The sequence below is a fragment of the Hippopotamus amphibius genome, chromosome 2 (assembly GCF_030028045.1).
Source record: "Hippopotamus amphibius kiboko isolate mHipAmp2 chromosome 2, mHipAmp2.hap2, whole genome shotgun sequence".
NCBI classification, from domain to species: Eukaryota; Metazoa; Chordata; class Mammalia; order Artiodactyla; family Hippopotamidae; genus Hippopotamus; species Hippopotamus amphibius.
The window spans coordinates 72,423,700-72,451,072 of NC_080187.1; the positions used below are offsets into that span (position 1 = coordinate 72,423,700).

General features: G+C 39.3%; 1 protein-coding gene across 1 annotated transcript; it reads left to right on the forward strand.

The window, feature by feature from the left end:
- The first annotated feature begins 648 nt into the window (after positions 1 to 648).
- SMU1 (SMU1 DNA replication regulator and spliceosomal factor) lies at positions 649 to 21,757 on the forward strand. The gene is made up of 12 exons (XM_057721223.1): positions 649 to 784; positions 3,958 to 4,168; positions 5,505 to 5,657; positions 6,734 to 6,844; positions 9,962 to 10,090; positions 11,566 to 11,685; positions 13,408 to 13,524; positions 14,144 to 14,271; positions 14,845 to 14,971; positions 17,341 to 17,508; positions 19,768 to 19,920; positions 21,238 to 21,757. The coding sequence occupies exons 1-12, from the start codon at positions 759 to 761 to the stop codon at positions 21,334 to 21,336; spliced, it is 1,542 nt and encodes a 513-aa protein (XP_057577206.1). The 5' UTR covers positions 649 to 758; the 3' UTR covers positions 21,337 to 21,757.
- Positions 21,758 to 27,373: the final 5,616 nt, after the last annotated feature.

Genomic DNA, 27,373 nt, shown 5'->3' on the forward strand with positions numbered 1-27,373 from the left:
CTTTCCAAGAAGTGAGTATGCAAATCCTGAGTCCCCAACTTTTCATAATTAGCTTAAACTGTGTTTTGGCTTCAAAATCTTTCACTTATTTAATTAAATTAACTAATTATATTTTTGGCTGCATTGGGTCTTCATTGCTGCCCACCAGGCTTTCTCTAGTTGTGGCGTGCGGGGGGCTATGCATGGGTTTCTCATTGCTATGGCTTCTTTTCTTGCAAAGCACGCGCTGTAGGCGTGTGGGCTTCAGTAGTTGTGGCACAAGAGCTTAGTTGCTCCGCGGCATGTGGGATCTTCCCAGACCATGGATCAAACCCGTGTCCCCTGTATTGGCAGGCAGATTCTTAACCACTGTGCCACCAGGGAAGCTCTCATTTATTTAAATGCAATGAACTTTTCCTGCAAATGTTGCCTAGTGGTGCACTGGTTTCCAATGTATGAATCAACCTATCTTTAAATCTAGTCCACGGATTAAAAATTTAAAAACCAGTCCTTTAAGAACAACTCTTTCCCTAAGGAGGAAAATGGAGAATTCTCTGAAGCAGGCAAACAGGTTCCTACTTTTGACAGCCCCTCGAAGCTCCTCCCCTCAAAGCACCGCCCCTCACGTACTCCACGCCCTTCTTCCGTACAGACTGCCTCCGGAGCGGGCGTCGGACGTGGAGCGGAAGTGACGTTTGGGGGCCGCCGGAGGTGTCGTTGGTGCGTTGCGCGACTGGGCCTGAGAGTGGAGTGGGGCCTGCGCCGGGGAAGATAACGCTATGTCGATCGAAATCGAGTCCTCGGAGTGAGTCCCGCGGTGGTGGATGTTTGCAAAGTGGCGGGGGCCTGGAGGCGAAGGGGGGGTGTGGAAGCTGCTCTGGGGAGGCGTTCGAGAGGCTTGGGGGTGGAGCGGCATTGCCTTTCCCACAGAGAAGCTTCTTGGACCAGGCAACCTCGGAGGCGGGCCCACTAGAAAGTAGCGGACGGGAAGCCCAAAACCTGGTGGGAGGAGGCGCGGGGCTGGGGGTAAGACATGCCTGGAAGACCTGAGTTCTAGCCCTTGCCAGCTCCTGGTGCGCTTTCTGACTGAGCAAATTGGCCATCCAGTCTGAACTCTGGTCTGGAATCGCAGCCTTCCTTCTCTTCCCGCCCCCTTTGAGCAGTGTGATTTGGTTCCTCAACTGTGCTTGCTGGGCCCTCTGCTTTCTTCTGCCCAGCACTTAATCCAGTATTGTCCCCGTTTGTCCGCCCTACTAGCCTGTGTAGGCGCCTAGGGGCTCCTTTTCATTACAGTGCCAGTTCCTAGCTCATGGTAGAAGCTCAATGATTTTCTTTGGAATGAATGAACGACTGGCTATTTTATCAAGTTCCATGTGGCGCTGAATTTTGGTTAGTCTGTAAGCTCTGTGTAGCCACAAAGGAGGGACAGAATGTGGACATTGATCCAGGAGAATGGTAGGTTTGGGGGAGAGGGCGACTAATGAATGACTGAGGAAGGTGTTTAGTGAACTTCTTCAGGATGCCATCCTCTACCTTGCCCTTACCAACACTTAATAGTTAAATCAGTAGACGTATCATTTGTGTCCTGAGTGTAAGGGAGAGGACTTACCCTCAAGATCTGCCATAGGAAGAAGGGAGGTTTATTCATTCGACAAATATTGAGGGCTACTGTGTACTTGTTTTAGACCCTGGGAATATAGTAGTGAACAAAACAAAAATCCTTGCGCTTATAGAAAGTACATTGTGATTGAGGAAGGCAAATGGCAGGCAAAAGCAGTAAGTGAAATAGGCTTAGCAGATGGTGGTGAGTGTTATGGAGTAAAAGCAGTGAAGGGTGATGGAGAGTGTTGGTGGTGAAGACAACTAGGTCAGGGCAGGCATTGGAAAGGATTCCATGATTTGGAGCCTGAATGAAAGCGGGAACTGACCATTCTCCCAGCCTTGGGCTGCATGTTTTCATTATCAGTAATTGCTGCTGTTTACTACGTATTTTCTATGCTAGTCACACTGTAAGCAGTGTGGTCAACCTTTTGACCACCCCTACAGAGTAGGTATTTTTCTTAGCAGATGAGGAAACAGGCAAAGAGATGTTAGCTGACTTGTCCAAAGTCACAGTTAATAAGCGACAGAACTCTGATTCAAATCCCAGCCTGTCTCCAAAGCTTTTAGCTCTTTATGTATTACACTGTGTTTGCAGGAAGTGAATTTGATTTTGGCGGTGTCAAATATGAGTTCTTTCCAAGCGTGGTGTCTCATTTGGGGAGTGTGAATGGAAGTGTGCAGTGGAAGACAGTGTGGTACTGTAATAGCAGGGATCTAAGCCTGGGTATCTCTTAAAGGGGCCAAGAGAGAAAAGACTACTGTGAGTAGCAGTAATCAGTACCCTTCTGCAGGAACTGTTCTAAGAAGAGGGTGTTTGCTTTCCTGTCGGAGTGTATGTTCACATGCCATGCTGCCAGTTTTAACCTTCATTTTTCTACTTATCTTTGTTATTTGGTCAAATCCTCATCTGTAAAATGGACATAAGAGTAATGCCATCCTCATAGGGTTGTTTTGAGCAGTAAATGAACCCAAAATGCTTAGAACAATACCTAGTATATAGTGTATGTATTATAGATATATAGTGGTATATAGTGAACACAAAGTAAACATTAGTTATTTTTTATTATAATTTCTCTCCTGGGGAAGAGAATTGACTAAATTCCAATCTGAAATCCCTTCCAACAGGACAGTGTGACCCCCAATACTAGTGCTGTCCAGTAGAAATACTTCGTGTGCCACATATGTACTTTTTAAAAAAAAAAATATTTTTATTTATTTGGTTGTTCTGGGTCTTAGTTGCAGCTCGCAGGCTCCTTAGTTGCGGCACATGTGCTCCTTAGTTGTGGCTGGCAGGCTCCTTAATTGCAGCTCACGGGCTCCTTAGTTACAGCACATGTACTCCTTAGTTGTGGCAGGCGGGTTCCTTAGTTGTGGCTCGCCAGTTCCTTACTTGTGGTGTGCGAACTCTTAGTTGCAGCAAGCATGTAGTATCTAGTTCTCTGACCAGGGATCGAACCTGGAGCTCCTGCATTGAAAGCGCAGAGTCCCAACCACTGCGCCAGCAGGGAAGTCCCTGCACATGTGTACTTTTAAGGCAAGAGAAGAACAGTGTAGTATAGCATTGTGAAATCAACTTTTACTATCTATATGAACAGATTGTTCACCAGGCTCCTTAATACTAAGCCAAAGATCAAGAAGTTTTAATTATATATATTTAACTATAAATGACTTGTAAGTTTTCTGTTACATGCTGAAAATTGTTGCTTGTTGTCTCAATATTTGGAGATTGTCTGGGTCCTCTTTTCCTTGGGAAACTGAATCCACTTGGTTTTATTTCGCTTGTCTTGAACATTTGGTAATAAAGGCAGTAGGTAGGTGTTATTTTTGCAAGTGAGGACACATAGCTTTTTCTTTTACATACAGTATAGCTCTACTTATTTGTGTCTAACAAATCCCGTTTAAGAAGGTTTCACTTCATATTTTTTTGTTGCCATTTAAAAAATGGACCAAATCATACATTTAGAGTATTTTATATCAATGACTAGACTAGGTTTAAAATATTTTACTACAGTGTGCAACAGTGCAATCATATGAATTAATAAGAAACTTGGCATAATGCAGAAATCTCTGATCTTGGAAGTAAGAGGGTCTTCTTGTTACTAACTTGCTTTCTAGCTGACTGAGACATTGGGAGAATTATTTCCCCTCGATGAACCCCTGTTTTCCTATTTCTGATTTGGAAGTAGAACTGGATGATCTCTTGTAACTTAGGTTCTGTGATTTTTTTGGAAAGCTTTACTCACATGATAGAGAAATGGAAAGTAGGTAGTGAAAGGAGAATGGTTGTGTAGAAAAATAAACTGGGGTGGGCTTTATTTTGTGGCCTCTGTAGTGAGTGAGGATCCCTGAGCTGAATGACTTGCTTTCTTCTTTCAGTGTGATCCGTCTTATCATGCAGTACCTAAAGGAGAACAGTTTACATCGGGCATTAGCCACCTTGCAGGAAGAGACTACTGTGTCTCTGAATACTGTGGACAGCATTGAGAGTTTTGTGGCTGATATTAATAGTGGCCATTGGGATACTGTTTTACAGGCTATACAGTCTCTGAAATTGCCAGACAAAACCCTCATTGACCTCTATGAACAGGTAAGACGGGGTGATGCTGATCCCTTTAGGTTGGTTTATTGTGGGCCCCCTGACTGGAAAGCATCCGTGAGCATTTCTTCAAGCATTATAAGGGCTGTGACAGCCCTTAAAATTTACACTGTCGAAGCTTGAGTGCTACTCTGTATTTTTATCTCTCTTCTTGGAAAAGCCAAGATTTTCCTGAATTGAAATTATTTAAGTGACTGTTAAATGGTCTGTTCTAATACCAACTGTTCTGACACCAAACCAGTGTACTGTGATTTAGTTCTGACACTAAACACCCAGAGTTAGTGCAGACCCCACAAGTTAAGGGCTCAGTCCTCTACAAGACTGTCTTTATTTCAGACACCAGCCACACTTTGGGGTCTTGGGTCATCCACACTTCTGACCAACTGGCTACAGATTTAAGGGTTCTCATGACCCCTCTCAGAATTGATAGTTCACTAGAATCACACAACTCCGGAAAGCGACATGGTGATGATTGCAGTTTTATTATCAATGGAACAGATCAGTACTAGCTAAATGAAGAGACATATAGGGTGAGGTTTGGAAGGGTACTGAACCGGTTTCCAGTGCCTTCTCCCATGGAGTTAGGGTTTGTCTCTCACCTGGCACCAATTAAAGTATTCACCAACCAGAAAGCTCCATTGAGATTTTTCATTCAACCTCCAGTTCCTTGACCATGCTTGAAGTTGGGCTGGCTCAAAGCATCAACCCTGCAATCATATGGTTTGTTCTTCTGGTAACCAGCCCCTGTCCTGAGCCATCTCCTTAGCACTAACTCAGGTGTGATGCAGAGGGCTCATGAATAACCAAGATATTCCTATCACTGGAGAAATTCCAAGGTTTTTAGAAGCTCTGTGCCAGGAAACCAGGACATGGATCATAAAATTACGTATCATACAACAGAACTGAGTGGACTTTCTGGAAATAAGAATGCTGTGTGGTTTGAAGTAAAAATAGCGAAATGGGTTTGTTTCTTTACAATCTATATGAGTTTAGTAATACCCCAAAGAAAATATTGGTAACTGGAGAAAAGTTTCTCTGGAGTCCATGGAGATATTACCATCTTTAGTTTTCTTTAGCATCTACATTCTGAATAAGAGACCTAAGAGGAGAGGAGATTGGTAGATTAAAAATGAAGGATGGAAGTTAAAGGATTGAAGTTACTACTTTATAGTTCCTTTAGTTGTCTGCCTGAAATTGCTTGTGAAAAGGAGAAGGGGTATTTCCTCATTTGTGATTTGACAGGCCATTTCTGTGTCAGAAATTGTACTGAAAAAGAAAAATTAGTAAGAGAATGTGTTGAAACAGCAATTTTCTTTAAATTATACAGGTTGTTTTGGAATTGATAGAGCTCCGTGAACTGGGTGCTGCCAGATCTCTTCTGAGACAGACTGATCCCATGATCATGTTAAAACAAACGCAGCCAGAGCGGTATATTCATCTGGAAAACCTCTTGGCCAGGTCTTATTTTGATCCTCGAGAGGTATGACTGTGGTAATGAGAAGAAACTGTTATTAACTTTGATCCTGGAGAGGTATGACTGTGGTAATGAGAAGAAACTGTTATTAACTTTGAAAACATGCAATAATGTAATTTTTTTAACCATTTTATTGGATACTTTTTGTAATTTTAATTTTTGAGACTGATACTTTTTGTTTAGTTACATTGGTTGAAATTTGCCTGTGTTGAAGAGAATATTCTTGTTCAGTTTTCTTAGTATTTGAGGGCCTTCCCTTCCCCACACACCCCATCATATAGGATTGTGTGTTAGGATTAGTAAAGAAGCAGAAAGTTTATTCTAGTATCATTTCCACATTAGCTCAAGTACTTGAGTGACCCAGAAGCACTACTCTACTGCTGGTATGTTCACTGTGCATTTGTGTCCCTTGCCCCTAACAGTTTCAGTTTCCTTCCAATTCTTTTAGTTCTTAAAAGCTTATGTTTTTGCTTCTCAGCTGATTATGCTTACTGGTAGAGCATGATGACTGATATTCTTTTATTCTTTGAAAACATTATTATTTATATAGTTTCATTCTTTCTCACCCAGCCATTTACTAGAAGCTTATCTAAATAGGAGGAAGAAGAATTTAACAGGTATTGAATAACGGGAAGTTAGAGAAAACTCACAGCATGAGGATAAAGGAAGGAGTTTAAATTGCCAGGACAGGATTTAAGTTAGAGGTGGGCTGGGAGTCATTTGACTGAAAGAAATTACTAAAGAATATAAAAGAATTCTTGGCTGTGCAGATTTTTCAGAAACTGGAAAAACAACTCTGGCTTTGACATAGTTTACTTAGACTTTTCAGAAATAATGGTCTATATTGGCTGACCTCAGTTCTGTCTCAGCTTATACTTCTGAAATGCAAGTGGATAGAATTGAGAAGTCATTTTTAAAAATGAATTGATTTGATTAATCCTCTATTTAACTGAGTGGTTTCTTTTTTATGTTTTCCTTTTTGAATGTTTCTACTTGATTACTGTTGTTATTTTTTTTTAAATAAGCACATTTATTTCTTTTGTCATTTTTTGGAAATGATGCTACCCCCTCTTCTTTTTCAGGCATACCCTGATGGAAGCAGCAAAGAGAAGAGAAGAGCAGCAATTGCACAGGCCTTAGCTGGGGAAGTCAGTGTGGTGCCTCCGTCTCGTCTCATGGCATTGCTGGGTCAGGTAATTAAAATCTGTGAAACTGAAATTACTTTGAACTCCTGGTAATGTTTCCTGTGTATGAACTCTGTGTATGAGCTAAAGAAATCAGACATCCTAAGAACTGGGAACTACCTGTAGAGCTGCTTATACCAACAGCAGTGCCATGCCACACTCATCTTTCCTGGAGTGGCAGTGTAGATTAGTGGTTAAGGAGAGAGACAGAATTAGGGTAACAATAGAATTTATCATCCTGTCTTGACAACATTGTTGATCACGTTCCAGAACACTGTCTGAAGCAAAGTGGAACAAATGTTCACCATAGTTAGAACCTGAGCTCTCTCACTTACCAGCTATGTTGTCTCTGGCACACTGCCTAACTTTTTTGATCCCATTTACTCATCATGGTGGTGTAGTAAGGATTAAATGAGATAAAATGTACTTAAAGCAATTGTATATTACCTGGCACCTTGTAAACACTCAGTAAATGGTAGCTGCTGGTGGTATTTCTTCTTCTTTTTTTTTTTTTAAATAGTGGTAACATTACTAGCATTGTCATTATTATTTTTAAAGCTACCTAGAGTGCAGACTCCTTTCTGATCCTCATCTTCCCCATGCTCTTGGTTGCTCTCAACCATGATAACCACTCATCTTCATGAAACTCCTCTCTTGGTTTTTCTAATCCTGTTCTTCTTGGCTTCCCTTTTTATCTCTCTGGTTGTTCCTTTCTTGGTTGTTGAAGGAGATGGGGGTGATGTAGAGGCATTTTTGTTTTTTCCTTTTGAAGATGGGTGTGATTTGAAACTGCTATAGACTAAGGTTAAAGAGCCTACAGAAGGTACCCATTGATTGGAGACAGTTCAAATTCTCTGATCGTTACAGTAAAACATTAAAAATAAGCAAATATGAATTTTGGAAAGAAATAAATGGAATTAATAGTATTTAGAAATGTTAAATCAACTATAATGATCATAGAATTAATTTAAAAGTTTGGTGAAGTTGAGAGATATAAAATACAAAAGTTGATTGCATTTCTATATATCAGCACTAGCCAGTTCGAATATTCAGTGGAAAAAAAGCTTTTGTTTATAGCAGCAGCATACAATATAAAAATTCTAGCACTAACTTTTGTGGGAAATAAATGATTTATTTCCATTTTTAAAAAGGGCAAAAGCCTTTCAAAGCTTTCAAGAGAAATAAAAGATTTGAGTAGATGGTGAAACATTGATTTTCCTGGATAAGACTGACATTGATGCCAGTTCTTAGATTTAAGGCAGTTTATAATAAAGATCACAATAGAATTTGAACTGTTTCAGAAAAGAATTCTAGTGTTCATCTGGTAAAATAATCTTGAAAGTATATTTATCAAAGAAATTTTGGAAAGACTGTTGAGAGCATACTAGCCCTAGAAATAGTGAAGCATTGAACAGAGGTTCGTAGTTCGAATCATTTTGGTACTTGGCATCCATTGCAATAGCAGTGCAAGAAATTGATCCTGTTATTTATAAGAATTCAACAGGGACTTCCTAGGTGGCGCAGTGGTAAAGAATCTGCCTGCCAAGGCAGGAGACATGGGTTCGAGCCCTGCTCTGGGAAGATTCCACATGCCACTGAGCAACTAAGCCCGTGCGCCATAAAAAAAAAAAAAAGAATTCAACAGTTGATAATGGGAATGTCACAGAACCTAGGAATAGGGAAGAATTATTTAGTGTATAGTGTTGGAGCATCTACTTTAAAATGGGGGAGAAATGTCAGATCAGAGCCTTCTCTCATATTTTATAAGCATAATTTCAGATAGACTGAAAATTATATGTTTTAAGAATATAGAAAAAATTAGGTGGTAATATAATGTATCAAACCTGATAGGGAAGGGCTTCCTGTGAGTAGGGAATAAACACCAAGGTAAAGGTCAACAAGTTTCATTGCTTGAGAGTTTAACTTAGGATAAAAAGAAAGCTTTAAAGCTATAATAAAATGTATATTGGGAAAAAAATTCTTTTTGGCAAACAAATGCAATGTCTTGATTACATTAAAAGCTCACAAATTGATAAGAAAAATAGTAACACTACAGTAGATAAGTGAGCCAAAAACATTAGTAAACAGCTAACAGAAGAAATATATGTAGTTAATAAACATGCAGAAAAGCTCAGACTCTAATCAGAGAATTGACTAAAGTAGGGCATAACTTTCCACTCATTAGAGTATTTAAATGACCTCCAAAATTATTGAGTTTCCTTGATAAAGAAAAAAAGGAATAAACATTGATCATGTCTCTGTGTTATATAGTACGTATTTTATCCTTTCATCAGCTCTAGGAATTAGGCTTTTCCGCTTTTAGTTGGTGAAATTGGGAGTCAGAGTAGCATACTTGGCAAACTAGAAACATCTGTCTCCAAAGTGCATGGTTTTTCCATTCCCTGTAATACAGTCGTGAATGCTGTTGAAGTTGGGTCTTTTTGGGAAAACACTTTGGCAGTGTATATAAAGAGCCTTAACCATTCGTGTTCTTTTTTCGATTCAGTAATTCCTCTTCTAGGAATCTGTTCCAAGGGGGGAATATCCTCATAATAGAAAAAGCTTTATGCCTAAAGGTGTTCATTACAGCATTATTTAGATGAGTGCAAAAATTAGAAGCAGTATAAATGTCAATTAATATATTAAATAAACTGTGAAACATCCACTAGATAGAATATATCGTATAGCCATTGAAATGTTAGTTATAATAGCATGATCTGATGATAGGTGAAAACAGGAGAATATAAAATTTTACATATGGTATAATTACAGCTATATAAATTAAACATATATGTCAGGGGAAAAATACTACAAGGTAATATATGAAATGTTAACAGTAGCTCTGTTTGGATGTTGGAACTATGGGAGATTTCTGTTTTTCAGATTTTATTTATAATAAGAAAATAGATGTGAAAACTGGCCTTGTTGACTCTCAGAGTCCTCTTCCACCCTGAGATCAGCCTGTGTTCCTAGGACACACAGAATAACTCAGATTATTTTGTGTTTGGATGGCCAAAGATGGTTGGGTCTGGATGGCTCACAATTTCCTGTGAACCTCACACTTTCAGGCTTTGAGCAATCAGGACCAGATCTTAAAGGCACCCAAATGGATTTCTTTTCTCATAGGCACTGAAGTGGCAGCAGCATCAGGGATTGCTTCCTCCTGGCATGACCATAGATTTGTTCCGAGGCAAAGCAGCTGTCAAAGATGTGGAAGAAGAAAAGTTTCCTACACAGCTGAGCAGGCATATTAAGGTAGGATCCTTGGACACTCAGCCAGTCGGTAATCATTTGTTGGGGACTCAACGTATGCTTGCTCAGCCAGGCCTTGTGCCAGATGCTTGGGAGGGGAGCAGAAGTCATTCTCCAGCTCTGACAACATTCATGGTTGCTTCTGGCGACCACTGAGTTCCCCCTGCAGCCAGGAGGTGGTATACCTCAGCTGTGTTACCGAGTGGACATTCATTGGACATCTGGCCCATCATCTGCCCTTGGACTTCCTCCCAGGAATCCTGTAATTGGAAGAATGCTTAGCTCTTTGGTTAAGTCTGGGACTAAGAACCATGAAATTTATATATATGTTTGTCCTATTCAACATTTTTTTTTTTCCTGCTTTGTGTTAGGCAAAGTACCAGGCATGGATTGTAAAGTGGGCTTGAGTGGTGTTTGAGGAAAATAATTTTATCATCTTAATGGCTGGTTCTTGGTGTTTTTGTTTTGTTTTTTTTTTTTGCCTTTGACTTTTCTAGGAAAAAGTATAATGAAATAATTGTTGCAGTTCTCAGAATTACAACTATATTTGCTACTTCAGCATCTCCTTTTTATTAATTTCTTTCTGGGTTTATGCTCTGATTGAATTTATAGATTTTAAAATATTTCATATTCCTCAGATCTTTGACTTTGGCTTAGTGTTTTGAATTTGTCTTTTCTGGATTATATGTTCTGATTTGCATGTAAAAATATTTTGGGGCAGTACTTTTATTTACCCTGGCTAAAGCCTTGCGACAAATAGAAATCCATTATAATTAAGCTGCTGGACTAAGATTTTCTGTTATAAACACTTCCTTTTTTGGCATTTAAATGAAACTCATAATAGAGCTTTTCTCTGTTCTTATCTGTCTAATGTTCAGTAGTTTTCATATGTTAATGGAAGTCTTATTGCTGGTAAATGCTCAGGATACATTTCCTGGGAAAACAGTCTGTCAGGTCTAATTAGTCCTTCTAGAGTTAGTCAGCGGTACGTTATCACTTGAATAAATGAAGGTCATGAAAAGAAGCAGTGATGGAAAAATTAGTATAGGAAAACAGCCATTTATTTTGAAAAAATGAATTTTTTCCCCCAGATGCAAAAAAATAGGGACATATACCATATTAAATTGAGTGCGAAAGTCATGCTAACAGTGGCTGATTCTGGTAAAAATTTATTGTTTGAGTTAACAGGATTATTTGTTCTAAGTCCTTTGTTTTTTTGCTTTTCTTTGGAAATATCAACTTCATTTAAAAAAACAAAAACAAACCTGTTTCAGTGGAGAGCCTAGACGCTAAACCGGTTGGAGAAAATATATCTAGCATCTCTTGGTGTCTAGGTACAGAAACACCCCTCCCAAACTCCATGATATAGGCTAGATGTGGCTTTATGCTAGGGCAGAGCTCTCAAAAGGTTAAAATGGGACTTGTTTTAAGGCCACTAGATAAAAGTGCATCTGTTTCATTGTTTCATTTGAAAACAGTTTGGTCAGAAATCACATGTGGAGTGTGCTCGGTTTTCTCCAGATGGTCAGTATCTGGTTACTGGGTCTGTTGATGGATTCATTGAAGTATGGAATTTTACGACTGGAAAAATCAGGAAGGTAAAGTATTTTAAATATATACATTTTTCTAGTGGGAGAATTATCTGTTATTGTTTTTAAATTATCTGTTATTTTTGCATTTTCAATTTACTTTTTGAATGGGTAATATGTACATCTGATAAAACATTTTATAAAATAGAACAGTTATTCAGTAAAGAGTCTTGTTCCCCCTTCTTGTCCCTCAACCAGTCAGTTCCCTGACTGACTGGTCAGTCCACCCAGGGTTACCAGTTTCTTATGTAACCTTTCTGGAATTTTATTCTGGAATTATTCTGGAATAATATTCTGTGTCTATGTGTAAGCAGTTGCTTATTGTTTCTCATCTAACCGTATTGTAGTACTAATTGTGTTTCTCTCATTATGAATGAAGTGGAATTTTTTCTTATATATGAAAAGCCACCAGTATTTCTTATTCTGTGAGGTCTGTTCATATCCTTTGCCCATTTCTATTTTGGATTGATGCTTATTGATATGTAGGAGCTCTTTATCGTTTGAGGAAATCAACCTTTGTGATATGCATTGCGAATTTTTTTCAGTTTTGACTTTTGACAAATGTATGATTTTGCTTTATACACTTGACAGTTTTTTTTAATCATCATATTTATCCATCTTTTCTCCCACAATTTCTTCTAGTACTTTTATGGGTTTTTTTTTTTTTCATTCAGTATTTGTATATATTGCAGAATGATCACCACAATAAGTCTAGTTAACATCCATCATCACATAGTTACAAGCTTTTTTTCTTCCTGTGATGAGAACTTTTAAGATCTCTTTTTAGCAGCATTCAAATATACATACAGTACTGTTAACTATAGTCACCATGCTGTACATTACATCCCCAGGACATTTATTTTACAACTGGAAGTTTGTACCTTTGGACTTTGTTCATTATGTTTCTTTTTATGTTTAAGTTTTAATCTATCTGGCATTTGTTTAGGATGATAAAATTGGTGTAGATCCAGCTTAACTTTTTCACAAATAGCTACTTCTTGACTAACCACTGATTTAAAATGTAATCTTTATCATAGAGTACTAAATTCCACTCCATGTGTAGTGGATTTATGAGTGATTTTCACTTTCTACACTGTGTATTTCTTTATAGTTTGCCTTTTTTTTTTTTTTTTTTTTTGGCACACGGGCTTAGTTGCTCCGTGGCATGTGGGATCTTCCTGGAGCTGGGATCGAACCCGTGACCTCTGCATTGGCAGGCGGATTCTTAACCACTGCGCCACCTAGGAAGCCCTGCCTTTTTTTTTAAATCATGAAGCAGTCTTACTTTATAATTAAAAAAGTATATTTCAGTATGAGCAGTAATGGATGATAAAAGAAAAATAACAAATAGATTAGTCAATACATGGTTTTAGGAATGATAGCTGACAATATGGACAAAACATTTAATTTCTCATGTCATACCCTTAAAATAAATAAACTCAGATTTATTAAAGATGTACAATATGAAACTGTAGGGAAATTTTGCTTAGAAAGGATCATAAGCAAAAGATATAGGCTGTGTTTGCATTTTTTATAATATTTATTTGAATTGTTTAAAAAAGTTATTCCCAGCATGATCAGTTGTTCATTTAGGATAGTGTGCATGACACAATATTTGCTTTGGAGGTTTAGAGTCGGCATAGTCCATTCTGCTTTTAGTGAGTTTGCAGAGACCTGGGGTAACTGGTGTTTTGTGTTATTTTGATAACTGCTTATCATTGTTTCCTTTAGGATCTTAAGTACCAGGCCCAGGATAACTTTATGATGATGGATGATGCTGTCCTCTGCATGTGCTTCAGCAGAGATACAGAAATGTTAGCAACTGGCGCCCAAGATGGAAAAATCAAGGTATGAATTAGTGGCGTGAACTCTTGTATGTAGACATTTTGAGAGTTCTGTAATGAGTTAGTATCCTACGTAGGTTTTTTCTTAATAACGGCTACTGTTTATGGAGCATCAACCTCACGCCAATCACTTCAGTTTTCCTTGTTTAATCGTGGTAATAACTCTGCCTAGGGAGATCCAATAATTTAAGGTCACACAGTTGGTATGTGATAGATCTGGGACTTCAGTCCAGATCTGCTTGTGCCACTTCTACTGTGCCACCGTGGTTCACCTTATATGGTGTGTTGTGCTTTGGGTTTTTTAGGGGATGGGGTGGTCTACAGGTGATTAGCAGTTGATTAGCTGTGGCTTGTATTTAATTGCTGGTAAAATGCCCTTGGCTAGATAAAATACAGAAATGGTCTCTGCTAAGTGAACTTAGAGTCTAAATTTTTGTTTTAATAATTTAAAAAGGAAGAGGCTTAGGTTTAAAGGATTCAGGTTATTGTACTGTGTGAACCAAACATATCATATTCAGCTATTAGCATGCATTTTTAATGCTGTTTTTAGCATATTAGTGAGCACTGCATCTTGCTCGGCTCTCTATTTACAAGTTTTTACTGTTCTTTTTTTTTAAATAAAGGTATGGAAGATTCAGAGTGGACAGTGTTTACGGAGATTTGAAAGGGCACACAGTAAAGGTGTCACCTGTCTAAGCTTTTCTAAGGATAGCAGTCAGATCCTTAGTGCCTCTTTCGACCAGACAATTAGGTAAGTAAGTCTCCCCAAACTGCCCTCACTTGGGTTTGATATGATGAAGCCTCAGAGGGAGGTGTGATTACCTATATTTTCACCAGGATGCTTTTATATGGAGAGTGAGGGTATGTGAGAACTTATTTCCCCAAAGTACAGCTGACACAGTGCTATTGTATTGTCCATTTGGGTTTTTACCCAGAAGAGAGATTAGAAGGGGATTATAGCAGCGCTTCATGTTTCTCAGAGTGTGGTCTGTGGGCCCACCTGCATCAGGGTCACCTTAGAAGGCATGTGACAAGCACAGATTCTTGGGACCTGGCAGAGACCTAGAAGTCTGTCACTGAACAGAAACTTGTGGTATTATTGGCAAATTTTCTTCCAGTCTGTGTGCAAAACTCTTGTTTTGGTTTTGTTTGATTGTTTGACATAATGAAAATAATACTGCATACATAATTGCATAGCCCTTGGTCTTCGCTTAATATTTTAACATGAGTTTCTGTAATTCATCTAAAATGCTTTCAACACTTGATCCCAATCATAATATATAGAATATTAATTGTTCTTTTCATTTGCTTTTGTTTTTGATAGAATTCATGGTTTAAAATCTGGAAAAACCCTGAAGGAATTTCGTGGCCATTCCTCCTTTGTTAATGAAGCAACGTTTACACAGGATGGGCATTATATTATTAGTGCATCCTCTGATGGCACTGTAAAGGTTAAGTACTTGCTGTTTGTTTATTTTGGGGTGTCTATTCCATTTTTGCCCTTTGAGGAGTTTTCAGTGGTGATAATGGTGATAATTGTGGTGATTAAACCTCTTTACTAGATATTTTAGAGGAAATTGAGGTGAGTCTGTGACAATAGTAATATTCTGTGTGTGATTCCTATTGGCTTAGGGACCTCAGATCTCAAACCTACAGACTCATGTGTAGGAGGAGAGGAAAGGTATGGAGTTCTGAACTCAAGTCAGCCCCCATGTATAGTGGTTAAATTCTTTCTTGCCCTAAGTATGGTCCACCTACAACAAATTTCATGAAGAGCTGAGTGGCTGAGTAAACAGGTCTCTTTTTTATTGCACAGCCTCACCCCACCCCCAGCCCCCACATTAGGGCCTTTCTAATAGCATTTATAGAGGAGCAGGAGGGGTTTAGAGTAGAACTGAGTCCTCTCTCAGATACTTATTTATTGCTTTCAGCTCTCAGCTGAAGTAGTGGATCTTCAGTACCTTAAGAGATTGTTATTTCAAGAGAGGGCCTCATTTCCTAGGAAAGATGGGAAATCCAGATAGAAAATCACTAGAGATCTTTGAGACATTCCATTTACATTCTGGATCTGCTTTTTAATTGCCTTATGTAAGTGAGTGTTGTGTGGCAGAAGACCTAAACATTCTAACACAAATTCCTAACAGTCAGACCACCTTCTGCAATGGCATGTTCTGGCTTGGGAATTGAACCAGAAACCTGAAGGTAGCAGATGTACTCTTCTTCAGGATGGGTGGGGAAACACACAGAACTCTTAGTGCTTTAGTCATGGGGTTTGCTCTCTTTGTGCTGTGTAGCAGTATATGGACCTCACAACCTGTAAAAATGCCATTGCAAGGTGGCTTGTGTAGGTCTCTTTGTCTTGTGGTCTTTTTCTTTAGTTCTGCAGTAAGTGGGGTAAAGCATGTCACTGACTTTTTGGACAGAAAACTCTAGAAGTCTTAGAACTCTTGATCCCTGAAATGTTCATTTCTTTACTAGGCCGCTGGTCTTTGGAGAGGAGATTGGGGCAGATGATACAGTATTTATTAAGAAAATATATACTGGGACAACTAGTGGGGCAACTGTTGCCTCCTGTTTATAGATATTTATTCAGCATCTGTTTTGTGCTGGGCTCCATTGAAGGCACAGAAGAAATACAGCATAGTCCATGCCTTTGAGGTTTTTATACCTCATTAAGTGAGTGGTGTCCATCCAGACAATGCCAGGCAATAGTTGGTCCATCCCTTCTCTAAGCACATCTCAGATTTCAATAACTGTGCTGTCTGATTTTTCTTTTTTTTTTTTTTTTATAAATTTATTTATTTATTTATTTTACTGGCTGTGTTGGGTCTTTTTTTTTCTGCTGTGTGCAGGCTTTCTTTTAGTTGTGGTCAGTGGGGGCTACTCTTCCTTGTGATGCGCGGGCTCTTCATTGCCGTGGCTTCTCTTGTTGCGGAGCACGGGCTCTAGGTGCGTGGGCTTCAGTAGTTGCAGCACCTGGGCTCAATAGTTGTGGCTCACAGGCTCTAAAGCGCAGGCTCAATAGTTGTGGCGCACGGGCTTAGTTGCTCTGCGGCATGTGGGATCTTCCTGGAGCAGGGATCGAACCCGTGTCCCCTGTATTGGCAGGCAGATTCTCAACCACTGTGCCACCTAGGAAGCCCTTTGATGTCTGATTTAACCACTTCAGTTAATAATAGCTCAGAAGGGCCAGGTGAAAAGTATTAGGGTGGAGAAGTGTTGGCAGAAGAGATGTTGGACTGGGAGAGGTCATACAAGTGGCCAAGAGTAGCTTCTGCTTCATGGATTCTCATGTGTGTCTGTTAACATTGTGACTTCTGTGCCGTGGTTCTCAGTACAAGCTGAGAATCATTTATGGAGCCTTTAAAAAATGCACAAAGCTACACCCACCTCAGATCTACCAAATCTGAATCTCAGGGTCCTGAGCATATAAATCTAAAAAACCCTCATTTCATTTTGGTGTGTAGAGAAGGGTAGCTTTCTAGTTGTCTATGACAGTAGCAGTGTTGACACATAGCTAATTTTAAAGATAGGTGGCTTGTTAGCCAAGGAAAATTTTGTAGGAAAAGGTCATAAATTTTAAAAGGGTTTTATTATTTAGCTTTCTGATTTTTATTTTGTTTATACCAATTAATCAGCAAATGGGGCGTTCTTATGTATATGGCAGTGCTGGGTATTTGAACTGCAAGAAGCTTTTCTTCCTGAGTCAATGTTTTTCTTTTTCCGGTAACTTAATTTTCAACCACAAAACTTTAGAAATTGTTAACCTTCTCCCCTCCCCACCCCCAAAATGTTTATGCCTTAAATTTTTATGTTGTAGATCTGGAACATGAAGACCACAGAATGTTCAAATACCTTTAAATCCTTGGGCAGCACGGCAGGGACAGACATCACTGTTAACAGTGTGATCCTGCTTCCTAAAAACCCAGAGCACTTTGTGGTTTGCAACAGATCAAACACAGTGGTCATCATGAACATGCAGGGACAGGTGAGTGCTCAGAAAGTGCCTTTGCTCAAGCCCTGTGGGCCATTTCCAAATCAGCATGTCTTGGTACTTTCAGTAACCAAAAATGGGTTCACCACTTGGAAAATCATATGCGCTGTATTTGTTTTTCAGACACTTAGTTAAATTTTAAACTCTATGTTATATCAAAAATTATCACTTTCCCCCAGGATGTTTGTATACTGTGCTCTTTCTTTTGCATCCTTTGGATAAATGAGACTCTGATCTGTCTTTAAGCCTCCTGCAGAACCTCACTGAAGATTTTAAGATATAACAATCCCTGTGTGAGTGAGGGAGATACAGTGCGTGGATTACCAGCTTGCAACATCTGCTAGTTACCATATGATCTAAGGTCTAACTCCAATAGGAGAAGAGCAACAGTGTCTTCATGATGTATATTTGTAATCAGGACACCTGCTGGTTCCCAAGGACCTTCACTTTTGTAGCACCCAGGGACATTAGGAGTATCAAGGTTGAGATCTCAAGCCCTGGGAATGTGTTGTGATGATACTGAAATGTTGGCCTGGGTACTTGGGGATCCTGCTGAGCATGGAGAAGACCCAGGGGCTGATGTATTAAACTCTCTCTCCGTTGCTTGAGTCCCTATAAATGATAAATTGGTAGTGACGAACCATGATTGAGATGGCTGGTCTGCGGTACCTGTTGGGACACTGCATAATAGCCATAGCTGCCCACTTCCTAGTTTTCTGCTTGACTTTTTAAAAACTTAAACATTTTTTTTATTTTTTAATTTATTTTATTTTGATTAATTTATTTATTGGCTGTGTTGGGTCTTGGTTGCTGCTTGTGGGCTTTCTCTAGTTGTGGCAAGTGGGGCCACCTTTCGTTGCAGTGCACAGACTTCTCAGTGTGGTGGCTTCTCTTGTGGCAAAGCACGGGCTCTAGGCGTGTGAACTTCAGTAGTTGTGGCTCACAGGCTCTAGAGCGCAGGCTCAGTAGTTGTGGTGCAGGGGCTTTGTTGCTCTGTGGCATGTGGGATCTTCCTGGACCAGGGATCAAACCCGTGTCTGCTGCATTGGCAGGTGGATTCTTAACCACTGTGCCACCAGGGAAGTCCTTAAAAATTTGTTTTAAATTCACAAAGAAGTTACAAAAACAGGTTAGAGAGTTCCTACACACCCTTCCCCTGCATCCCCCAATGATAACATCTTTTTTTTTTTATTTTTATTTATTTATTTTATTTTTATTATTTTTTTGGGGGGGGGTACACTAGGTTCAATCATCTGTTTTTATACACATATCCCCGTATTCCCTCCCTTCCTTGACTCCCCCCACCTCGAGTCCCCCCCACCCTCCCCGCCCCAGTCCTCTAAGGCATCTTCCATCCTTGAGTTGGACTCCCTTTGTTATACACCAATGATAACATCTTATATAGCCATTACAGAATTATCAAAACCAGGAAATTGACATAAATACACTATTAACTCAAATACAAACCTTATTTAGATTTTGTCTTTACATGCATTCATTTTGATGTGGGACATGAATAATTCTGTGAAATTTCATCTCATGTTGATTTATGTAACCACAATTAAGATACAGAACTCTTTCATCACTCCCAAAGAAACTCTCCTGTGCTACACTTTTATAATTAAACCCTTCCCCCACAACTCTAACCCCTGGCAACCACTGATGTGTTTGCCATTATTATAGTTTTTCATTTTGAGAATAGTAAATAAATGGAATCATACAATATGCAGCCTTTTAACCTTTTAAGATTGTTTTCTCTCCAATGATTTATGATGATCTTAATGGTACGTAAAATCGAGCAAGCAAGGTCTTGGAGACATAGTTCCATCATGAATGGGGAGGGCATCTCATTCTGCCAGAAAGAGGAAACTGGGGAGCGTGGGTCCACAGAGCATTGAGAACCAGTAAGCAGTATGTTGATTTAGGAAATTGTTGTGTATGGTAACGAATTTGCTTCAGGATAAAATGGCTCAGTGGACTGAAGAGCCTTCGGTGACTTGGGACATGTGAACTGTAAATTTCTGTATGCCACTGACTCAAAGATAGCTTATTCTTTGAATATTTTCCAGTGGGGAGGATTTCCAATTGGGAGGATTCCATGGTGAATGGAATTAGTAACCTAATTATAAATAACAGTGAACTGTTACTGTACAAGATAACAAAGTAGCATAAAGATGTCAGTTTAAACTACTGCAGTAGAACTGTCGCTAATCCAGATGTTTTATTTTTACCTTGGGCTGTGTTATGATACAGATTGTCAGAAGTTTCAGCTCTGGTAAGAGAGAAGGTGGTGACTTTGTTTGCTGTGCCCTCTCTCCCCGTGGTGAATGGATCTACTGTGTAGGGGAGGACTTTGTGCTCTACTGTTTCAGCACAGTCACTGGCAAACTGGAGAGAACTTTGACAGTAAGTATTACTGACTTAAGGCCGTCTACAGAAATTGTTAATGCTTATGTTTTTCTGAACTCTGAAGTAAATCCTTTCCTGACTGCTGTCAGTGTGAACCTTGGTATAAAAAAAGGTAGAAATGTTATCACTAAATAAAATAAAGGGCCCATAAGTAATTGTGTGGAATTACCTCCTGTATCAGGAAAAGTCATCCTTTAGTGAGCCCTTAGCTTCAAGTGGATAGGATAGGTGTACATAAAGCAGAGAGGGAAGGGAACATGCCTATCTAGTCAACTAGATTGGCTAGACCTTTTCCAGGGTGATTGGAGAGTGGCAGATACAGCTAGTCCTCTCCATGTCCTTTCAAAGGCAAGTTACTTGTATATTATCCTATCAAACTGATATGATGTTTTTAAGTAGCTTTGTGTTGTAAGAGGGCTCAATCAGTAACAAGGAATAATTAATTACTGCCAGCTGCTGTAACAGTCTTCACATCTCAGTGGTCTTACACAATGAAAGTTTCTTGTGATATCACAGTGTGATATAAATTGCATTGTCCTCCCTCTTTTAGCTGTGCCGTTTGGAATATATGGCCTCTAAGATCTTAGAAGGAGAAAAGATAGGTGAAGGGGTATACTGGATATTTTAAAGACCCACATCTGGGAGTGGTTTATATTACTTTGTTCATCATTCTTTTTTGATTAGAATTAGTCATGTGCCCCCGACAACCCAGGCGGAGGGGGCATGGGAAGAGGGGGAGTGAGCAGGAAAAATGTAGTCATCTGCAGTCCAGGAAGAAGAAACTGGCCTGGTGAAAGTATAAAAAATTATACACATTCCTCTGTTAGAGAATAATCTCATCTCAAACTGTTCTTGAGCGAACTTTCAGTAACACCTGCCTTGAGAAGCCTCCAGTACAGATCCAAGATGTGAATAAAACAAGATGAGGTGGAAAGTGTCCTCTAGTTGAGGAAAATACTGAGTTCACTGGGTTGAAGGAATTGTATGCTCTCAGCCACTGTCTTCACTTAATATTTACAAAATTGTGATGATGACTAGGACCAGCTGTAGCGTAGAAGTGGTTTGGCCCAAAGTGTTATTCACACATTGTAAAGAACAACACAGAAACTGTGATCAGTCATGTGTAGCCTCGTTTGAGTTTTTGGTTTGTGTTTGTTTAGCCACTCTTTGAGGCTGCCTTAGGCTTGATTCCTTTGGTGAGAAGTAGAAGTTTCACTCTTATTCCCCCCCACCTCGGCTCTGGAAGCTTCTTCAGAGTGATTTCTTAGAGACGCACATACCCTAATCTTGTGCTTTACCTATTCCATATTCCAGGTTCATGAGAAGGATGTGATTGGTATCGCGCATCACCCTCATCAGAATCTGATTGCTACTTACAGTGAAGATGGACTCCTAAAGCTCTGGAAACCCTAATCCAACTTTTCTTTTTAAAGTAGCTTGAGAGCATGTACTTAAAATGAAGACATATTCATGTGTTGCCTTTTTTTTTTTAAGACCAGCTTTTCTAAGTAAATTGTCTGAATCCGGCACAAGAATAATATTGTGAAAATTCATGTTTAAGTAGCAGTTATCCTTTTTTATACATTTTCAAGGTATTCGCTTATCTGTTTCTAACTTGGGCAGTCCATGTAATGTTTTCAATAATCTTTTACCTGAAGAGTGAAATACCTATATTTTTAGGGAAAAACTGTACTCCTTTGATTATTTGAAATGCTGATTAGAATGGGTCTCCTGCAGTAAAACTTGTAAATAAGGAACTATTCCAAATTCAGTAGCTGTTTACTGTTCCATCTTTTTTTTTTTAAGATGTTAATAAACTTTTCACCTTTCTGGAGGCTTTGTTTTTAAATGTAAATAAGTGCTCATCTAGTTAACATATTTACTTAGAATCAAATGAAGAGGGTGGGACACTACATTATCCCTGAATCTTAAGTACAGCGGGAAGTCAATTCCTGGGTAGAAGGACAGACTGAATGTAAATTCACATGTCACATAGGATCTCATTTCACTGCCCTCCCCCAGGCATTCATTTTTCTTAGCTGTGTCTTCTCCGGGAAATATCAGCTTCTTCACTTTATGGATAGAACTAGTTGCAGGATACATTATGAGAATTCAGTTTGGGCATATTTCCTCTGTCTGTGAAGGAGGGTTTTGGCATTGAAAATGTGGTGGTCTGAAGAAAAATTATAAAAGGACCTGAGACTTAGGAAAGTCTTTTTTGCTATGTGCACCATTACCAGTTAGCTAAAGAAAAAAAAAGTTTGTCAACAAAACCCTTTGGAAATATTTTGCACGTGGGTGTCTCTTTTCTGTTTCAACCAAAGATGTATATGTAATGCCTATGTTGATGTGTGAAGGTACTTTGCTAGGTACCATTTCAAGAAAGTGAGCCTTATTTGTGTAGGCCTTTTATGCCCCCTTTTAATTTTCCCAATTAGTAGGTACAAATGAGTGGGGAAAGTTTTGTAGTCTTATAAACCTTTGATTGTCATTTGAAATACAGCCTGTGTCACTTGAAATATAGCCTGATCCTGTATTGGGGATCAGCTGTGTCTAGCACATAAAAATGCTTAATACTGGCTGAATAATTCTTAGCAGCACTATGAAATCCGTCTTTCCCAGTCATATTCCCAAAACTTTGTCTTTCTGCCACAAAACCTGCAGCTTTTTCACAGAATGTCATTTGCTGCCAATTTGAGGGTTGAACGATAGCTGTGAGTCTATATGAATGTAGTCTGCCATTCCTCCCAGTGAAGAAAAGCTTTCACTTAAGTAAAAAAAGTTTGAAGTGGAAAGAGGAAAGAGCTTATGCTAAAATTCCTTAGAAAAATCTTCAAGAAACTGAGTTTTGATTTAGCCCATGACCTTGTGAACTGGCAGTTGTGAGATGCATACTTTGTGCCAAGGCTTGTGGAGAGCACATGTATACTTATTCTTTCTAGGAATTTTTAGCAAACACCTCTTCTGCTCCTGCAGCTAGTACTCAGGATGGTTTAAGAGACCAGTTTCTGTCATAGGGGAGAAAAACAAGTTAACAATTGAAATAGTGGGATAAGAGAAAATCTGGGGTTGTTTTCTTGATGATCAGAGGGGAATTATCCAGACCTAATGGGTTAGGAAAGGTTTTCAGGAGCTGAAGGTAAAGGGCTTTGGTGATCTTAGGAGCTTTCCCAGGCACTGCTGTGTGCCATAGCTACAGGGCACGTGCTGGACAAATGGTAGGGTCTGGGGAGAGCAGGCAAAGGGGAGAGGCATTAAGTACATTTTCTTTTTTAATGAAGTAATGCATTGGTGTAACAAGTAAAGGCAAATTTTGGGGGAAAAAATGAATCTGCTTTTCCCTGGTCACCCTTGTTTGTGCATCTGTCCACAACTTCATTATGTACAAACCTAAAAAGTGTTATTCTAGAATGTTTCAAAGTGGAACTGAGCTTCCCTTACTCTGTGCCTAGCTTTTTTTCTTTCAGCCCCTGTGGCCGTTTCCAGCACAAAAGTTAGGGGGAGCCCCCGGGAAAGAGGCAGAGGTGGGAAAAGGGCTGTCTCGCTCCTGGACACCAGTGCAATTGCCCAACTCTCCCACTTCAGGAGAAGAGGTGGTGGAGGGCAGGCTGCCCAAACTCTGGGGTGGGGTGTGCTGGGTCGGGTGTGGTTGAGCAGCATGGGAACCAGGCAGGCATCCTGGGCCCTTGCCCCCTGCCCCTCCTTGGTTTTTTTATTTATTATTTTTTGGCAGCGTTGGGTGACTCTTCATTGCTGCGTGAGGACTTTGTCTAGTTGTGGCGAGCAGGGGCTTCTCTTCATTGGCAGTGCACTGGACTTCTTGTGGTGGCTTCTCTTGTTGCGGAGCACAGGCTCTAGGTGCACAGGCTTCAGTAGTTGTGGCACACAGGTTTAGCTGCTCTGTGGCATGTGGTATCTTCCCAGACACGGATTCTTAACCACTGTGCCACCAGGGAAGAGAGCTGCTCTGCTGCTGCAGCCCAACCCATTTAACGGATACTCTTCTCTAGCATTTAAAACTCAAAATACATAGCATTAAAAACTCCATGAGTTGTCCCATCCCCCACTCAGCTGTTGAACAACTCTGGAAAACACTGAATGACCTGGTATTCCATGGCAATTTTTTTCTTTAAAATACAAGTCTCAGGTTCAATTGTGTGTTCTCCACTATTTTTCAGCTTTTATCACTACCACTGATGGCATTCATTGAGCCCCTCCTTACTGTGTAAGCAGTGTTACTTCTGAGAACTGCTTTATGAGCTCCAGCCTATTCTGATTCCTATCACATGAAGAAACAGGTTTCCAGAGGCTTCATGACCTCGCTCCTGGAGCTCACAATGGAAACCAGGTGTGATTCCAGAACGCAGTTTCTTTACTCTTCAAGAGTCAGTTTCTTCCATCTTAAGGTTTAGGTAGATGTAAAGAATCCATGGGTTGTTCCTCCACATTCTGTTAACACTACACTGAAGGCAGTGAGGTAAGTAGAAAGCATTCAATTACAAGAAACTAGATTCCAGTCTTTACTGTCATTTCTTTTACTTGGGCCAAGTCACCTGGTACCTTGTTCAAAAGGCAAGTCTCTCAGGTCCTAACCTAGACCTACAGAATCCAAGTAAGTAGACTATATAGATCATTTCCATCAACTATTAGGTAGGTGTTTCAGCTCTTGTCTTGTTGGTCTCAGAAGGTTGCTGAAATAACCAATTAAGTGGTAAATGTACAAAACTTCAGAAACCCTTGAAAGAGCGTCTTGATTGCTATAACTTGCTAGGTGTTTTTCATTCACTGTGCTTTTAGAGCCTATGCTTCATTTTCCCACATTATTTCAAAAAGAGAGGGAATTATCATAGTGTATGTCTAAGATGGTAAGCAACCTCAATCTGAAACAAACTTGCAACAGCAAGGGCTGCCATAATTTGACCCTCCACAGCAATTCTAACAGCAGCATTACTGTTCTGGTGATTAACATATAACTACGTCCCCATGGTGGTGGTGTAGAGCCTTGGCCTTATATAACTATCCCGTTGCTTAGACTACACCACAATACCCAGAGGGTGAGACTCAAATCATGTTTTAAAGCTTCTGAGGTAACTCCAATTGTAGCCAAGGTGAGGACCATACTATAATGGAGAAAAAAATCTGACACTAAATTCACAAGGGAAGATCTGCCACCATGTTCCACTAGGACCCTCACAGGACATAATCAGTTTCCGTTTTATTCCCTGCAAGTAAGAATGGACAGGGGAGGCATCACAAAGAAAGCATTAATGCTGGGGCCACAGAACTACACACTCTTGGCCAAGAGTTCTAACAAGAATTTTTTTTAACAGACTGCAAACTTGTCAGTTTCTGCCCCTCCAGGTTATAACTATTTCCTTCTAGTGATTTCTATCAAGAATTTTTTACTGTGGTGAAACAAAAGTAAAGCTTACTCAACCATTTTAACTGTACAATTCAGTAGCATTAATTACATTAACTTGTGCAACCATCACTTTTCAAAACTTTCGTCACTGGAAACAGAAACAAGCACACACTAATTTTCTGTTCCTCTTCCTCCCAGCCCCTGGTAATCTGTGCCTCTATGAATTGCCTAGATGTTTCATATAAATGAAGTCCTTTTCTGTTATATATACATGTAACATTTTGTCTATCCATCTGTTAAGACGCATGGCTTGTTTCCTCTTTGGCTATTGTGAATAATGATACAATAAACACTGTCACACGTTTCTGAGTCAAGGAACAGAACTACTGGGTCATATGGTGAATTCCATATTTGGCGTTTTGAGGAGCTGCTCAACTTCTTCCATAGAAACTGCACCACTTTCAGCAACAAGGTACAGGGTTCTAATTTCTCCATTCTCCCTTGTTTCCATTTTGGATTAGATTTTGGACTACTAGGTATGAAGTGTATCTCACTGTGATTTTCATTTTATTTCTCTCATGACTACCATCATGTAAGGATTTTTATAATCTTAAAGTGTTTTTAAATGAGTCACAAAATAGGTTTATTGTAGAATTTTTTAGACTCTAATATAAATTCAGTGAAAACTAAAATTTGTTGAACAACCATTATGTTTAGTATTTTGATTTGTTTTCCTTTCCTGGACACTTGCTTCATTATCCAAATACAAGGGCAGCTGTTTGGCCACAGACTAAAAAAGAACCCAAGGATGATAAAATGAGGAGAGGCTATCAATCAAGACTGTCACCATGACAAGAAACCTGAAGATTTGGAAACGAATGCACTTTACACCAAGTTCAATCTCGTCTTTTTAACTCAAGTGTTTTGAAGGGAACTTCAATCATGGGTTACTTCCAGGTTCGAAATGTTGAAGCCTCCTGATTACAAGAGATACAGAATCAGAACAGAATAAGCAAAAAGCTCCCACATCCTCACTTCGGTGATTGCAAAGATTTTTAAGCCCCCTTTCGTTGCTCATTACTCACCTCTCCACTTTCACTCCCCACCCGTGTTTAACATTAAACATGTAACTATGGTTAAGCAGTATTTTTCTGTATTACTTTCATTAAATGAAAAATTATGTATCTTAGTGAAAAGCCAATGCTTTAACCTGGGAAAAAAAAGCCTGTAGTGACACACTGGACATGCTTTGTAATCAGTATATTAAGGAGACATTCATACATTTCAAGAATTGCTTAAATTCTGATATCCAGATTTAAGCTTGTCAACATATGACTTTAAACATACAATTAAAGCTATTCATCATAATTTGTTATACTACCAACATTAAATTACAGTTACTTTGGAGTATAAGTTAAATGGTTTAAAGTAAGCCTGTAACATACCTGCAAAACACCTTCCTATCTCATACATGCAAATTACTTCTCCACCTGAAGGTCTCATCACTCTAACCTCTTAAGTTACCCTGCTCCAGAAGTCACTACTCTAAAGGCTTACTGTGGTCCAAAGAGAAGGGGGGGAAAAAAGTAACCAGGACCAACAACTATATATATTAAAAAAAAAAAGATGGCACAGCAGAAGGGAATGCAATTCTACAAATGCAAGCCCTCAAGAAGCAGCATGTTATATTGATAAACCCCTTCTTCAGAAAGGTATCATTTCTACCACTGATACCACAGGCTAAATTAAATTATACAGCATGCCATCTTCAAGTAACAGTTGAGGCAACAGAATAAATGCAGAGGCATCACAATGAATCCCACTTAATCCCATTATACAGACCAACACTCCTCTACAAATTGTTTTGACTACTAGTTAAATACAGTTTTAACTTCATAGCTTAACAATTAAGGGTCATACACTGAAGTCAATACATATACCTGGCATTTCAGTCTAACCTATTTCATGTACACAGCTGAAATCACAAAGTATGGCCTAACAAATGCTAGGGGAAATTTCTAAAGTAGTTTTTACAAGTATTAAACTTATCTTCCACACTGAAGTCATCATACATACAGGGCAAAGTCA

Bases quoted from the DNA above. Each gene is read 5' to 3' on its own strand.
- SMU1 (XM_057721223.1), top strand. From the start codon at position 759: ATGTCGATCGAAATCGAGTCCTCGGA. The intron at 6,845-9,961 runs GTAATTAAAATC...CTTTTCTCATAG, and splicing joins TCATGGCATTGCTGGGTCAG to GCACTGAAGTGGCAGCAGCA. The intron at 11,686-13,407 runs GTAAAGTATTTT...TGTTTCCTTTAG, and splicing joins CGACTGGAAAAATCAGGAAG to GATCTTAAGTACCAGGCCCA.